We start from the raw sequence: 15,371 nt of genomic DNA, 5'->3' as shown, positions 1-15,371 counted from the left end.
TCCTCGAGAGCCTGACGAAGCTGATCTTCGGTATATTGAGGCATTATATATAGAAGAAGACATGTGCAAAAGATGAGCCCATTTGGACGCGAATTGAAAATGTTGTGATAAAAGGAGGTTGGGGGTGGGCATTGGGTTGTGGTGGATTTTCGCGTTTTTGTGGGTGCCAGAAACAGGGGGGTGCCAGGAAGTGGGTATGTTGACTTAGATACTCAAACGATGCTGTTGGTTTACTTGAACATGTTCCTCAAGTGACTGCCCGGCTCGATTGTTGATGGGCATGCCGACAGAGGCGCTGAAGCTCTCAAAAACTCAGTGAGTGCGTAGGTCAAAGCTGTGGACACCAAAGAAGAGGCTGGAAAATAATCCTTGTGTAAGTACCCAGTCGCCTCCATAGTTCCTCACAGTCTTGGCAGTGTTTCACAGGGGTATGAGAGGAATGTATTTTAAAGTCTTGTCCTATTGTGCTGAGTTCAAAAAACGAGTTGATAGCCCAATCACAGAGAACCTAGATCTTTTCCTGCTTCCAACTATTCACTTCCATTCAATGCTCAAGTGATGAGCTGTAGTCCCTGTCCTCAATGATCTCGGCGCACGCCGTCTTCGCCATAATCTCTGTCCTCGTCATCTTCGTTGTCCTCGTCATCTTCATCGCTCTCGTCATCATCGTCGTTCTCATCATCTTCCTCGTCATCATCGCCGTCATCATCTATTGAAATAAAATCGCCGTCGTGCATGCGATCACGGTAGTGATAAGAGGAGTATTCCATGAGATCGTTATAATCTTCCATGTATCCATTCTCGATAATCATCTGGTTCTCCGCTTCAAGGCGCTCCATCTTGATGCCGAGAGATCTGGTCTGCTGCAGGAGAGTGGCCATACGTTGAGTCGTGGCCATCAGCACGGCCTCCAGAAAAGCCTCTCCCTCGGTAGTTGTGCGGGCTAAAGCATAGGTTTTGTCAATGTCGATTTGTTGACAGCAAACCTCCGCAATCTGAGACTGGAGATTGGCCTCATCGGGAATGCTGGGATCCAAGTTGTCATATGCGTTCTTGTATGTGTTGAATAGCCATTTGATACCCTCTGGCGATGATTTGTTTACCGTCGTCACTGCTTCATGCTGCATGTAAGTCAGGATAGACTCGGCCAGTTTAACATGCACAGGCTCGTTCAGCAACCGGTCGGCAAGTCGGTAAACTTCAATCACGGTAACGAAGTCCTCCGCATGTTCCCTATACCACTTGGTCATAGCTATGAACTCATCGAATGGGTTGCCGGTAGTCATCATATCGACGATGCGTAGGTAAGCCTTGAGAACCTTTGGCTCGATATCGTCGAACTCTATGACGGAAGTTCTGCCCTCGACGAAATTGGAGCTGTTGAGGCATGCTCTGAAGTAGTCAGAGTCCTTGACCAGCTTTGACTTGCTGAACATGAAGACTTTTTCGCCGCATTTGAGGGTGACGCGCTCACCAGGATCACTAGGAGAACAACGGGTTAATGAACAACAACATATAATTTCCACATCAAAGTGCCGTAATATTGAAGATTGAACTTACGGAGTCGATGGTCGTGAGAAAAAGTCCTCACCACCGACATCTGTAGGCAGCGGGATGCCTACAGCGATGTGAAAAGCATCGGAGTAGGCCATCTTTCTCGAGAGCTTGGGGGAAATTAACTGTGGTCGGTAGGAAATGAGAAGAGAGACTTGTTAGTGAGAGGAAAAGGTTTTCAATTTATGAAAACCCAAGAGAACAGAAAATAAGGAAATCTACAGAAAACCACCTGAATTTGGAAGGAGGGAGCGTCAGGTCTTTTGAGAAGGAAGGTACGGAAAAAAAGGCAGGCAGGTACCGGGAGTGCAGGCACCAGAAGGCACCTTCAGTCGGGTGAAAATCGGACAATGAATCACTTAGATGTATGTATCACATTATTCGTTTGGGAGCTTTCATTGTCACACAACACAGCAGGTATTCTTGTATGTAATGCGGACAAACAGATTGTAAGATACACTTTGTTCTGGAGCAACTGCATTTTGGACAATAACACAAGGCTGCTCCCGTCACTGTTCTTCTGCGCCATTCCCAACCGTAGCCTGCCTTATTTCCTGTTTCTTATGGCCCGTAAGGTACTGACGCCTGCGCCTCCATTCTCCCAAGTGGTCAGATCAACTTGAGGCATACTCATTCATCGTCCAAAAGCTGTTGTCGACTAGTCCCCACCTTCCGTCATCAAGAGGGTCTTCGTCTCCAAATTCAAGCCCGGGAGGATTGAAGTGTGAGAATTCGTCGGATGAACTTGACAACACGGCAAATCGCGCTCTCTCGTTGATATCTTTGCAAGCACTGTGAATTCTCTTGAGTCTTCCGTCATCCGTAGCCTTGATAAGACGCTCGAGTAAGAGCAAGGCTGATTCGACGTTGCTTTGATCCGTCAACCGACACGGGTTTTCTGGACAGGCCAGGTTGTTGACAGTGATGAACATTACACTTGTCAGGTAGCCGCATGACACTAGCCTACAACCACGTTGTTAGTACCAACTGTGAGCATCGAAGAAGGAAACCCCAAATACCAAGTGAGAGCAGAGTCGTTCTCGGGTGTTGCAGCATAGAGATGCATACAAGTCCGCGCCTCCGTAACCAGCTTGTCCCAGCAGTTCGGTAGCCGTGCTGCCAGATCGGACCGTGCTGCCGGGATGCTCCCTTTGCTACAGCTGAGCAGCCCTTGAAGCCATTCGAGATGGTGCGAGTCTGCGTAGTGCGTTGTTGCGATGAGCTGTAGGTGGGTGTAGTGAAGTAGGCAAATGTATCGAAGGTACTCAGCGGCCACGGTTGCTGCTGCAAGCTCTGGCTGGAAGTCGATGGGTATTGAGTTTTGCCAATTTTCCAGCATCTCACGGATGCGAAGCATGTTCTGACTCTTTTGTTGGTCTGGAAGCTTTAGAGCTCGAACGGAGAAACACATGTGGTAAAGCTTTCCCTGGATGTAGGCGAGCTGAACAGTGCTGCGGAAGTAATTGAACTTTTGGCCAGAGAACCCCCTGATTATACCTACATCATCCGGAGGATGTAGAGATGGAATCTCTATGTCGATCTCTGACTCCTGATGCATAGGCGGCTGCGTCAATCTCATTGCTAGGTCGCGGTCGAGTATGAAGGCGATCCAAAAGACTCGACTCCTCTGGAGAGCCTCAGCCGGCTCGAATTCCTGCGCCGTAGACTTTGTATGGAGTCTAAGGCTCTGGCAAAGCCTAATTGCAGATGCAATCAGTATGGACGCCGGGCCCTGGTCCGCTGAGCCGTGGAATACGAGTACCAGTCCAAGTAAAGTCTGCAAGACCAGCATACTTGGTTCATTGATGACCAATTTGTTCAAGACGAATTGAACATTGTCGATATATCGCTGCATATTCTGCGTCTCTTCGTAACTGGAAGCGTAGGAGTGCCGGTGTGCCAGGGCCAAGACAACGTTGATGGCGGCCCAGACGTCTGATTTACGGTGCGCCGGATACGCGTACCAACTTCGCAGCATCTTAACGAAGCTTTCTCGCTCAAATAGAGGGAGCACCTGATTCGAGTTCTGAAAGTAGTCTTCTATTGAAGGCAGGATCTGACGCAAGGGCGGGAGTGTTTTGCTGGATTCGCGACCCGAGATGCTTGAGCCTGGGTTAGTAGAGGAGCCGGGTGATTCGTTGAGTGTTGAATCAGTATTTGTCGCCCAGAGATGCTGCTCCTCTTCAGAGATACTTGCAGCCGAATCGGGCACCGAAGATGTCAGCAAGAATTCTGGGTTGGGTGCCTTGGGCGAAGGTTTATTTTGGGCCTCCAGTTGCGCTAGTCTTGCTTCCAGCATCTCGATCTTCTTGGATCTATTTTGAATACTCCGTCAGTTGACCAAAATTCTCTGCAGAGAGTTTAGAAGTGAAGACATACTGATTCGACTTCACGGCAGTCGCCCTCGTCGGGCCAGTGTAAGTGCACTCTGAGTTGTATAACTTGCAACCGGAACATCGTGGCTCTTTTGCATCACATTTGATCTTCTTATGATAGCACAGATCGCAGGCCTGTACGGTTCAAGTCCATTGTCAGTTTCTTTGAAGGTTGCATTCACCCGGCTAGGTAGGTTTTAGGAGCTGGAGCCACTCACCTTTCTCCTCCTGACTCTTTTGGGCTTGGATGTCTCCATCGTCTCTGTTAGTTGCAAGAACGCGTATCTATGTCCTCGTCCAGGCTCTGTCATTCGACCCGGTATGAGATGGAGTACTCTGATGTTTCAGTTACGACAGTCACGCTGTGATGAGCTCTTCATGACTTCTTAGATGGGGCCAAGTAGTCAAGTAGATTATGGCCGTGGCTTGAAGGCGGGACTGGGGAAGTTGTCTGATGAGACCCCGCTTACAAATGGATGGGCTAATCCCAATAGGGTTAAAGGTCAAAGAACAGGATCCTATGCACGAAATACTCCAGGCACCTGAATAACAATCACATAAGTTCTTCCTTAAAGCTGCCTGCTGCAATGCCAAAACGCTCTAAACCTTGCAGATTGATGTAGGCATCTAAAATTAGGACTAAAATCGACGAGCCAGAGGAGACAAAAGCAAAAGACGACGTTGGCCTGATTCGAACAGACGCTCCCGAAGGAACAAGATTTCTAGTCTTGCGCATTAGACCACTCTGCCACAACGCCGATTGGCTGACCTCTGAAAGGTGGAGATGTTTACAACCGTTTGGGCTGTGATTTATATTTAGACTAGTAGTCAAGGACGAACGCGATGTCGTTTGCGCGGCTCCGAATATCGTCTGCTTGGAGTTCGGATGACATCTCTGAAATGTAACTCAAACCTTTACACTTTACCGTTCCTCGGAAACTCTATTTAGGGCATGCACGCATACACCCCTTCGCCTTGCCTTCAATGACTGTTAGAGGGAGATGCGGGGCACAGGTTTTTTTACTCATCCATCTTCATACAATGAAACTCGTATCAAATCAGTCACGTTAAGGACGTGACTTCTATATTGAGAAGGTAGTGGCTTCCCGGATCCTACTTACTTAGTATGCTCATGATGTAAATTGCCAAAGGTTTAAACATCTGTGCATTTGGCAAATCTAAGTACGGCTACGGGGCACATCCACAGTTTTTGGAAGTACTATATTGCAGCGCAAGTCTCGCTGTTTAAACGAGCCTGTACATCATGCAAGTCGTGGCGTTGCACTTCGTACAGAAGAATTTCGAATCAAATTCCTCGCAAATGGGACAGTCGGGTGCTGAAAGGCCCTTGTTCGTTGGATACCATCCTTTCCACCCATGAGGCCCGTTGTCTATGCATCCCGACTGTCGCCCAGGAGGGACAAGTCGCGCCTTTTTGGGCAGATTGCGCGTTTTCAACTCTCTTGGCTCCACGGCCTCGTCAAAGCTATGCGGGTCCCCATTGTACAAATCAGTAGGAGCATCCCGATCTCGAACTTGATAGCCCTTCGAAGTTTTGCAACCGTCTTCATAAATCGTCGGGGTCTCCGAACGTTCTTCTGCATGGAATTTGTTCTGAGGCTGGTGAGGTTGAGGCTGTGACATTGCCGGCTGCTTGTAGAAGCTCTTTTCCTGGGGAGTTGCAAGCACTTCAGGCCACCGAGATTTCTGTCGCACTTCTGCCTCTTTCGCCTTGTGCGCCGCTGTCTCCAAAGCAGCTTCAAGTTTCTTCTTGCCTTTCTTTAGCTTTTCTTTCAGCTTTTGTTTGATACTTGCGATCTCCGGAACTCATCGTCGGACGTGCGTCTTTTCCACACTGAAAACTTGCGGAGACGCAAGCTCTTGGCCCTGACTACGGGTTGTCTTGACTTGTCGTATTGCGCGCGCAGAAAAGGGTCACTGAGAACTTTGTAAGCCGTTGTGATTGTCAATAGGTGTGTGACACAGGGAAGAAGCTCATAGAGGCCAACTGCTGTTAGGGTCTAGAAGATGAATTACTGAAATCTGCCCTTCCCTCGAGGTGTACTACCAACGCTCTATATATGCCTGAGCTGCTCCTTTGTTGCTTGGTCCTCCTCCTCATGCCCCCTTAAGCTATCCCTTAACCGGCGAGGCCTGACAGTGATGTGCGTTTGATAGACTGAAAAGTGTCCATGTCGGGTTAACATTCTGTTGGAATCTTGGTTTCTGGACGAACTGGCCAGGTTTGCACTCCGAGGTCTTCCCGCTCTGTCATATGCTTCATGCTGACTATACTGACGAGCTCTTTCCACCAGGCCATGAAACGCGTATTCATCGTGTTCTTGTGTCGCGTCATTCCCGACGCCGAGAATAACACAATGGTCGGTGGGCGTTGGTGAATCCATCTTTTTGATACAAGCAATCAGTGGGAATGTCCATGATACATTGCTACCACCAACGACCGCGGAAATCATTGGGAGAGTCCTGACAGAAGGTTATAAGGTGAACAGAATCGAGTTAGGCTCGGCATACAATGAAAGTTGACCAGAATGTCGTCCTATATCATAAGTACAATGAAGATGATGGAGACGTCCATCAATAACATTTTTGCGTTGAACTCTGGTGAAAGAGAGTGTGCCCACCTCATAACGAACACTTCGCCGAACAATGGAGGCTCGAAGGAGTAGCCAACTGAAGTTCGGCAAAAGTTTCATTGTCCTTTGTGCCCCTTGTAGACGTTCAAGTCCTTGTCACCCTACAAAAGAACAAAAGAAAACACTGCATAGATCAGGACAGGAGCCGCAAAAGGTAACACTCTCAAAAGCAAGGTTTTCGTAGCACAACCTGGTTTCGATCCAGGGACCTCTGGGTTATGAGCCCAGCGCTCTACCCCTGAGCTATTGTGCTTGTTCTGATTGTTGAGGGACGAGGCTCAATTTGAATTTAACAATGCTGTGGGAACGTGGATGAAAGTGTGACCCACTCAAGGGCCGCAAATTTTGCTGGCCCATCAGCTAGTGTGGCAGACAACTTTGGCCTCAGCGGCCTCAGAGGAATAGTCATGCCACAACTTCAACTACCTTAATCAGGCAAAGCTTTCTGACTCTTGTGGTGGACCTGTATGGATAGACGGATCTCTCGAAAGCCAAAAGCTACCAGTCGTGAAAATGGAGATAGGAAGACCAACCCAAGCGTTCGGGCCTCCGAGAAGTCTGGCCCACTGGAGATGGGTCCGGCAAAGTGGCCGAATCGGCATCGCGTGGGCGCGTGTCTGGAGAATAGGGACAGAACCACGTTTCTCCCTACGTTGTTTATAGAATTTTACATAATTATCGACCAGTCTTTATCTATCTACCGGACCATCTCTTGTCGACTTAAGGTGGGCTTTGCGGGGTGAGGATCCCGACGTTATCTCGGTGCGGATACTGGCCTTGGTTTTGGAGAAAAGGCCGATCACATTTCCCGAAGCCATCGGGAAAACGCCACGACTACGGAGGATGACCGACGTCACTCGATGCAGTCAGCATCCGGTCAATGGTCGGAGGACTGTCTTCTGGATGCGGGTGTTTATATCCGCCTCATAGGCAATGCCATATTACCGACTCTTATCGCAAGCAAGCTCATTCGAATTCACCTGAGGCTGTAACCCAACACGATCAACTAATTCAAATCTCTTCGTAAATTGAGCCTCAGAATTAGTCAGTCAAGATGATAACTCCTGTAAGTGGGCTTCAAAGCACCATCATCATCGTAGGTATTTGTAACTGACAATCTTCAGAGATGGAAACGGCTTGTGCGATTCATCGCGGAAGATGATTGGAGGGAATACATCGGCGAACCAGTCGACGAGACTGTCGACGGTATGACCTCTTCTTCCTGGTCAAGTCAAATCATATTCTCTGACACTCTCAAAAGTTGGAGCTGCGCTGGCCGCATCCCTCCCTGTACCGGTGCGGGTTTTCACTGGAATCTCAGCCCTGGACGCCTCAGCAGAGCCAACATCAAGGATCCTCAACGTCCAGAAGCTTCTTCCGCCCCTGACACGCAAAGAAATCGGCATGATCCGCTGCATTGGTCTCAACTACCGCAAGCACGCCAAAGAGATGGACCTCGAACTTCCAGAACATCCAACTCTCTTCTTCAAACCCGCAAGCTGCCTCAACGCGTCAAACGCGCCACTCCTCATCCCTCATCAAGCAACAGACTTTCAAGCGGACTACGAAGCTGAGCTAGCTGTCATCATCGGCCGTGACGCGAGGAATGTCAGCGTGGAGGATGCCATGGACTACGTGCTCGGTTACACGTGCTCCAACGACGTCACGGCGCGAAAGCACCAATTCGCCGGCGCTCAATGGGGTTTCGGAAAGGGATTCGACGGCTTTGCTCCGATGGGTCCGTGTATCGTCAGCGCGAGCGGCCTCCCAGACCCTTCAGTCATTGAGCTGAAGACGGTCCTCAACGGCGAGGTGATGCAAGAGGGTAGAGGGGACGACATGATCTTTCCCATTGCCGAGATCGTGGCGTATTTATCTCAAGGCACGACACTGGAGGCCGGGACTGTGATCATGACGGGGACTCCTCACGGGATCGGTGTGAGTAGAACTCCACCTGTTTTCTTGGCTCCTGGGGATGACCTTCGCATCGTGATGAGCCACGGCCTAGGCAGTTTGGTTAATAAGGTGGAATACGAGGAGAAACCCCAGAAGGAAATGAATGGGTCAAATGGAATTAAAGTGGTGAACGGTGTGAATGGAGTGAAAGAAGTCAAGGTCAATGGACTCCATTAAGCTGAGGAAGCACTCATAGACCACTGCAGAATGGACATCACATATTTATCCGTTAGACCTGCCAACTTGGACTCTTTGTTACATCGACATTTCCATCTTTCTGGGATCGCTAGTCAACTTGAGGGGCATTGTGACGTATCTTGCTCAGTCCCGAACTCCGAGAGCCATGCCGCTTAGGTAAGTATACAGAGATCGTTGTAAAACCCTCCGTCCTGCACGACTTAGAGTTTCCAAGTCCCCGGAATTACCACTTAGTTCTCCGCTGATAATGCGGATATGCATAGCCATAATGCACATGCCTTGCGGGGCGACTCCGACATCCGGGGCTCCTAAGCCTTACAAGGCCATGAGTCGTCTCAGACGGGCTTCTATGCTGTCCGATGAGATAAGGTTCACTACAGATACCGTCAATGGGTCTTTACGGAAATTGAAGTTCCGTACGCTTAAAGGCGATGAATTGTGCAACGAGTTGTGATGATGTTGCCATCTCCATCTGACTGCATTGGATGCTCAACAAATAGGAAATAGTTGTGTGTCGATCATTTCTCTGATAGAGAAGCTTTCGGCTCGTTAGCTTCAACTTTGGCAGAAATGGAATACGAGTATCTTAGGTTGGCGGGTCGCGCCCTTGGAAAGTGGCCCAAGACTCAATTTAATTATGCTACGTAACCGCGAAATCTTGCCCTGGCTATCCTGGTAGGAAATTGTATCCGTATGGAAAGCTTAAAGGAGCTTTGCTGGCTACGAGTAAGGTACGGACAAAGACAGGTCGGTTTATTGTGCAAGTAATACTTACTGCGCTGACTCGTGACTAACCGAAACCGACACCGATACTTGGACAGAGCGCGTTGTGGACTGCAAAACAAAGTCAAAGTAATTAAACACAGCATCAGTTTTTGAATGAGATTAATTGTCGTTAGCCTCCGGGGTAAGAAGAATTATGCCCACCGCAACGACCGGAGAAGGCAATGCCGGACGCCGGATGGCAATAATGCCGTATTTTCCCATATCAGAAGTACAAATACCGAGCTAGAATCAGTAATCATAGCAGATGAAATTCCTCGTCAACAGTCAATCAACCAGTCAAATACTCAATCTTTGCCCAACAAGTCAATCAACCATCCAGTTCTCTCAGCAACTAAACAGCCTAGTCGCCATCATGCAGTTCTCTACCATCACCCAGCTGATCCTCCTCGCCACCGCTCCCCTCGCTATGGCCAGCGTTGCCGCTGAGCGCACTAGCAGCAACAGCGTATTTGACGTCCGTATGGAGTGCATTAAGAGCAACTGCGGTGGTGTTGGAGCCGCTTGCGCCGGTGCCTGGGTAAGTCACACTGCTAATCGCCAACCGAAATGTTCACTGTTCACGAAAGCCACTTCGAGGCCAGGAGTGGTCTTGTAGATGAATTGGTCCGTTTGAGACAAGTTACTAACTGTATCGACAGTGCTGCGTCCGCTACAACAAGGATGGCTGCAAGTGCATTGCGCCGGGTGACATTTCCGAGGTAAGTCTACATGAAGCTTTTTCCAATGAAAACCTTCATATACTAATTGACTACCCCAGAACGGAGACAAGTGCCCCGCTGCGTAAGGAAATTGGGAAAAGTTACTGTACTTATGACAGCGGCAAAAGCGAGTGTAGATACCGAAGTATTTAGAAAGCAAAACCAATTATACTTATGAAACTTCAATATTCTCTTTCTATTGTTCATATTTCGGGCGAACGTTCTAGCAGCCCGACTTGAGCGGTCGTAGAAGATTAGGTGTCTCAACTAGATTTCGTAAAAGTCTGCTCACGACCTTCCGAATTAAGACCGGAAAGCTAGGCTTCATCTGTTATTTCATTTTACTTAGTCTCAACAGCGGATACTTTTTACTTAATGGTAAAAACATTTGAGATGATGCTATGTTATATCTAGTACTGGAAATGCCTGTCTATAAGTTTTGCACTGGCTTAAATGTAGACCTAAATTCGCGACTTCCTCATAATTTTCAAATTGCCACTCTATAACTCATGTTGAGATCACATGCTTGCATGATCATGCATAAGAGTGTTGATAACATGCTCCCATTGCGATAGGTCTCCGCTCTCGGGAAGAAAGAATCCAGGATCATCCCACGTCATCTGCGCGCTTGTCGTGCTGTAAGGAAGTCCCAGACCAGCCATCAGAGGATCAAAGTCGGGACTTTCAACTGGCAACTGAGGTTGTGTCTCCATTACTGGCGGTTGGCCAACGGGCTGAGAGAAGCGCCTGCTAGGTGAAGCTGAAGCCAGAGCTAGCGGTACTAGGGTGTTGGCTGGTGGCGGGTGAGATTGCCTTGCCTTTTTGACACAGAGCTCAACTATTTTGACTTCAGCGAGGGCAAACTCATTGAGCCAGACGTCATTTCTCTGCATCTCGCAGTATGCAGATAAGTCCTCGAGGATGGCCTGAGAACGTCGAGAGTGAGGGTCGCGGACAGCTATGATGCCCAGGACAAGAGCACTATTGAAGAGGTTATGTGGTCCCAGACTCCACTTCAAGCGGTCGTTCAGAGGTTGATTGAACATTCTGAGACCCATGTCAAGGTCTGCGCAGGCGGAAGCTATACATACGTCGTGACTGTGTCTGTACCGATTTGTGATGGATTGGCGGAGAAGGAACGGTCGATGTAGTGTGACTCTTGTGAAATGGTACATGCTGTGCAGATGTAATCTCTGCCAGGGGAGGAAAGGGAGACGGTCGTCTTTGGAGGTGTCCGGGTCCTCCAACTCGAAATACGGTGGTAGCCTGCCTCTCCAGGTATCGATCTCTTTGTCAAGCGTGAGAACAGTCTCATATGAAACTGTGAACAGACCGAAACATCGCTCTTGAATCTTGCCTACGACCACGGCGAGTTCGTGAGCGAGCCGGCTGAAGACGCTCGCGGTTGGCTCGGAAAGGGGTGCTTCTGGGACTGAGGCAGCCTCCTCGTCATCTAGGTCGTCTAGCCAGACATTGGAAGCCTGTTTAACAAGACACTGTTGATCAACAATAGCAAACGGCCGGCCGAGAGCTAGTGCTATGGTTTTATCGAGCATGTAGAGATTACTCCATAGTCGTCGCCTGGTCTCTGTTTCTTTCTTGGGAAGTCTCCACCGTTCACCATCGATATGCATGCCCTGCGCTTGAGCCATCCGCATAGCGAAACTCGTTGTGAGCCACGACTCCGGTACACGACGGGTGTAAATGAGATACCGAGTGACCAGAACACCAGCTCGCACGAGATCCGTTGACTCGCCATAGAAAGTCGGGGCAATCACAATGGCTCTCCGAGCAGCCCAGTAGAACCGCTGTGATGTGTCATAGACCTCACGCTGAACCTCCCTGTTCCGCGGCCTTGGGCAATCCAACAACACCCCATAGGCTAAGACAATGAACAGCAAGGCCAGCCAGCGAAGATCAATCGTGGCAAAGTCATCAAAGCCGAACTTGCGAGACCAAAAGTTTTCGTACTTGGCTTTGAAGGAGGTTGGCTGAACCGCGTCAATCGCCCAGTTGAGCTCGTTAAGAAAGCATTCCGTCAGCCTATCGACTGTGGACTTCTTTCGCGGTAGCAGTCCGAGGAGATCCCAAATCTGAGAGAAGGGGCCATTCTCTTCTCTGAATGAATGAGTTGATCCCGCCTGGGGTTTTGAGCTGAGACCACTTGATAGCTCTGGAGCCGGCGCTTGAATGATTTTTGCGGCGGCTTGAGGGCCGAAATATGAAGAGCCGAAGAAGGATGGCGCATCGCGGCTTTTGAAGAGATTGCCGACGAGGTTTTCTGAGGACTGATCTTGGCTGCCACTCTCGCCTTGCCGCCCTCCGCCGCGACTCGAAGATCTTGATGGGAAGGTCCTGGAATTCGAGGAGCTATCAGGTTGCTCAGCATCTCGTGCAGGGATTGCGTTCGTGGAAGGAGGTGAGACTGGGGTCGCCAAGTTGGCGTTCGGCGAAGTCATGAGAGGATCGCGGTGGCCTTGAGACACTCTCGGGCCATCGTCTTCGACTAAGTGACTATAGGAGCACGACGAACCGACTCCTCGCCTTTCACAATTGAAACATGGTCGCGAACCATTGCACTGATGAGGTGAAGTTAGTGAGATGATAGAATTTGGTTTGGAGTCTGAGGAAGCCCTGCAAGCCGTCGTCAAACTGAGTTCAGCATTGGCGCCGTCAATTATGTTTGCAGCAAGACTACTCAAAATGGAATCTCAGCGTAATGGTGCTTCATGTAGGCTGTCGGGAAATGAATAGATGGCTTCGATGAGACCATCGTATCGTGCCAATATGAATTGAGACTGCAAGCTCACTCACTCTCTGCTTGCGCCGATGACACGACTCGCACGCAACCGCATGCCTACCTCTCTTCCTCTTGCGAATAATCGGACTTTTCGGATTAGTCGTCCTGGGCGTTGGGGTATCCATTGAGAAGATGCTCGGACTGTCTGCCGAAGTATTGTCGCGTGCTTGCAAGATCGGTAAATGTGTTTCTTTTGTACGGACCAGAGGGCGATGTCGGGGTATTCGAGTCGCCAAAGAGACTTGGCTATCAGTCTCTCCACATTTTGCCGAAAGGAAAAGCTCGGCGCTTCTAGGCTATTCGCGGACTAAGAGATAAGAATCCTACGTTCCCCGGCTTTGCCCCCGCTAGACCACAAGGATGGTCTTTCGATGCGACGATAAGCTTGCCAATTTCCCGATGGCTAGCCATGTGCGTCGGTCAAAAGCCGACTTTGCTTGATAGGCGAATGCAGTGACCTCACCGTGCCTTTGTGATGCATCTTTCGCATAAGGTAGATATATGCCCTTTGAGGGATACCATGTCTAGTCATATGGACATGTCGTCAGCTCTATACAGAGTCGCAACATAATTGCTTCAATTCGCTTGATCAACTTAGACGTTCAACAACCGCCGGACATAGAACAATGTCTTCGGAAAAGATGCCAATGGACGCCAAAGATGGTGATATCGAGCCCCATTCGGCAGCCGCGAGCTCCGACCTCACGATCGACCCGGCTGCGGAAAAGCGTCTTCTAAGGAAATTGGACGCATGGCTCTCACCAATGATGATCATTGCTTTCTTAGTCGCTTACCTCGATCGCAGCAATATCGGTACGCAAGTCTCAACTCAAAGGTTTACTCTAATCAACCAAATCTAATTGGGTCCGGATCTACATATAGGCAACGCCGCAATTGCAGGCATGACAGAGGACTTAAGCCTCACGGGCAACAAGCTGAATGTCGCTGTCACTGTGTTCTATGGTAGGATGACACACCCTGTTCTACAAACGAATAACACTAGCTCACACGGACTTCAGTAACTTACATCACCTTCGAAATCCCGGCATCCCTAATTCTCAAGAGAGCACGGCCGAGTCGACTTATCCCATTCTTCATCCTGTCCTGGAGCGCAACAGTTATCGGTTCGGCCTTTGTCACCAACTATGCCGGTCTTCTCGCAACTCGTCTCCTCATTGGTGTCTTTGAGAGTGGTCTTTTCCCGTGCCTGACGCTCTACCTTAGCACATACTACAAGCGCGAGGAGCAAGCTCGAAGAATTTCATACCTTTTCGTTGCGTCTGCGTTGTCTGGTGCCTTTGGCGGTCTTTTGGCCTACGGGCTGACAAGCTTGCACGGTGCGAGCGGCTTGGCGGGATGGAGATGGCTTTTTCTTATTGAAGGTGTCATCTCCGTGGCGGTTGGCTTGGCCTTCATTCTTCTCCTTCCTGACAGCTTCGAGTCGGCCAGATGGCTTACCGAAGATGACAAGGCGCTGATGCGCATCCGTGCTGAGCAGTCCAGGGTCTACCAGGGTGAGTCGGAATCGTTCGACAAACAAGAAGTCAAACTCGCATTCAAAGATCCCAAGGTTTGGCTGTCAGCTGGCTGCCAATTCTGCGCGAACACCTGCTCTTTCGGCTTCGGAACTTTCTTGCCAGTCATCATCCGCGGGTTTGGATACAGCAGCATCAAGACCCAGCTCCTGACTGTGCCGGTCTACATCTGGGCATCGGCAGTCTACCTCACTATTGCTTACATCTCGGACAAGATCAACAAGCGTGCTCTTTTCATGGTTCCTATGGCTTTGATCACCGCCACAGGCTACGCTCTGATGCTTGGTGTAAACATGAAGTCAACTTCGGTCCTCTACTTTGCGACTTTCGTCACGGCAACGGGTATCTACTGTGTTGTCGGCCTCAACGTCACGTGGATTTCGAACAGCAACGCTGGATACTTCAAGCGTGCCACAGCGATTGGCCTACAACAAACCATCGGAAACAGCGCTGGTATCATGGCTGGACAGATCTACCGCATCACTACTTCGGACGGAAGATACACGATTGGTCATGCGGTCTCTATCTGCACCATTACGATTGCGTCGGCTGGCTACTTTACCATGTGGAATCTGCTGAACAGAATCAACAAGAAGAGGGAGAACATGAGTATCGATGAGAGGTCACGAGAGATTGACCAAGGAAAGAAGGGTGATAGGCATCCCGACTTCCGATACACGCTTTGAGTCATTGGGAATTTTCTCCAGCGGCCAAAAGTCTCATCATGATACTTCCTTATCCCCTTACATAGCTAAATACATGTCTGCATATTTGTAAGCACCTTAGAGTACGTCCTCTGTTGCGGAAAAAGAGCT

General features: G+C 49.5%; 6 protein-coding genes across 6 annotated transcripts; 3 read left to right on the top strand and 3 right to left on the bottom strand.

Annotated features, from left to right (window-relative positions):
• Positions 1-578: 578 nt before the first annotated feature.
• Positions 579-1,652, bottom strand: CTAM01_15490 (uncharacterized protein; the record flags this gene model as incomplete). Its single annotated transcript, XM_060531487.1, has 2 exons — positions 579-1,482; positions 1,561-1,652. 2 exons carry the CDS (start codon positions 1,650-1,652, stop codon positions 579-581), a joined length of 996 nt encoding a protein of 331 aa, XP_060373956.1.
• Positions 1,653-2,168: 516 nt separating this feature from the next.
• CTAM01_15489 (fungal specific transcription factor) lies at positions 2,169-4,186 on the bottom strand (the record flags this gene model as incomplete). Its single annotated transcript, XM_060531486.1, has 4 exons — positions 2,169-2,517; positions 2,574-3,869; positions 3,934-4,064; positions 4,148-4,186. The coding sequence occupies 4 exons, from the start codon at positions 4,184-4,186 to the stop codon at positions 2,169-2,171; spliced, it is 1,815 nt and encodes a 604-aa protein (XP_060373955.1).
• A 3,451-nt stretch (positions 4,187-7,637) lies between these two features.
• On the top strand, positions 7,638-8,716 carry CTAM01_15488 (fumarylacetoacetate hydrolase; the record flags this gene model as incomplete). The annotated part of the gene is made up of 3 exons (XM_060531485.1): positions 7,638-7,649; positions 7,708-7,789; positions 7,845-8,716. 3 exons carry the CDS (start codon positions 7,638-7,640, stop codon positions 8,714-8,716), a joined length of 966 nt encoding a protein of 321 aa, XP_060373954.1.
• Positions 8,717-9,875: 1,159 nt separating this feature from the next.
• Positions 9,876-10,307, top strand: CTAM01_15487 (uncharacterized protein; the record flags this gene model as incomplete). The annotated part of the gene is made up of 3 exons (XM_060531484.1): positions 9,876-10,040; positions 10,162-10,221; positions 10,281-10,307. 3 exons carry the CDS (start codon positions 9,876-9,878, stop codon positions 10,305-10,307), a joined length of 252 nt encoding a protein of 83 aa, XP_060373953.1.
• Positions 10,308-10,739: 432 nt separating this feature from the next.
• CTAM01_15486 (fungal specific transcription factor domain-containing protein) lies at positions 10,740-12,680 on the bottom strand (the record flags this gene model as incomplete). The annotated part of the gene is made up of 1 exon (XM_060531483.1): positions 10,740-12,680. The coding sequence occupies one exon, from the start codon at positions 12,678-12,680 to the stop codon at positions 10,740-10,742; it is 1,941 nt and encodes a 646-aa protein (XP_060373952.1).
• Positions 12,681-13,647: 967 nt separating this feature from the next.
• On the top strand, positions 13,648-15,242 carry CTAM01_15485 (major facilitator superfamily transporter; the record flags this gene model as incomplete). Its single annotated transcript, XM_060531482.1, has 3 exons — positions 13,648-13,834; positions 13,904-13,984; positions 14,041-15,242. 3 exons carry the CDS (start codon positions 13,648-13,650, stop codon positions 15,240-15,242), a joined length of 1,470 nt encoding a protein of 489 aa, XP_060373951.1.
• Between the last annotated feature and the right edge of the window lie 129 nt (positions 15,243-15,371).

The sequence above is a fragment of the Colletotrichum tamarilloi genome (assembly GCF_030869305.1).
Source record: "Colletotrichum tamarilloi strain Tom-12 chromosome Unknown Scaffold_164.1, whole genome shotgun sequence".
Lineage (NCBI taxonomy): Eukaryota > Fungi > Ascomycota > Sordariomycetes > Glomerellales > Glomerellaceae > Colletotrichum > Colletotrichum tamarilloi.
This window is presented reverse-complemented; position numbering and strand designations above follow the sequence as displayed.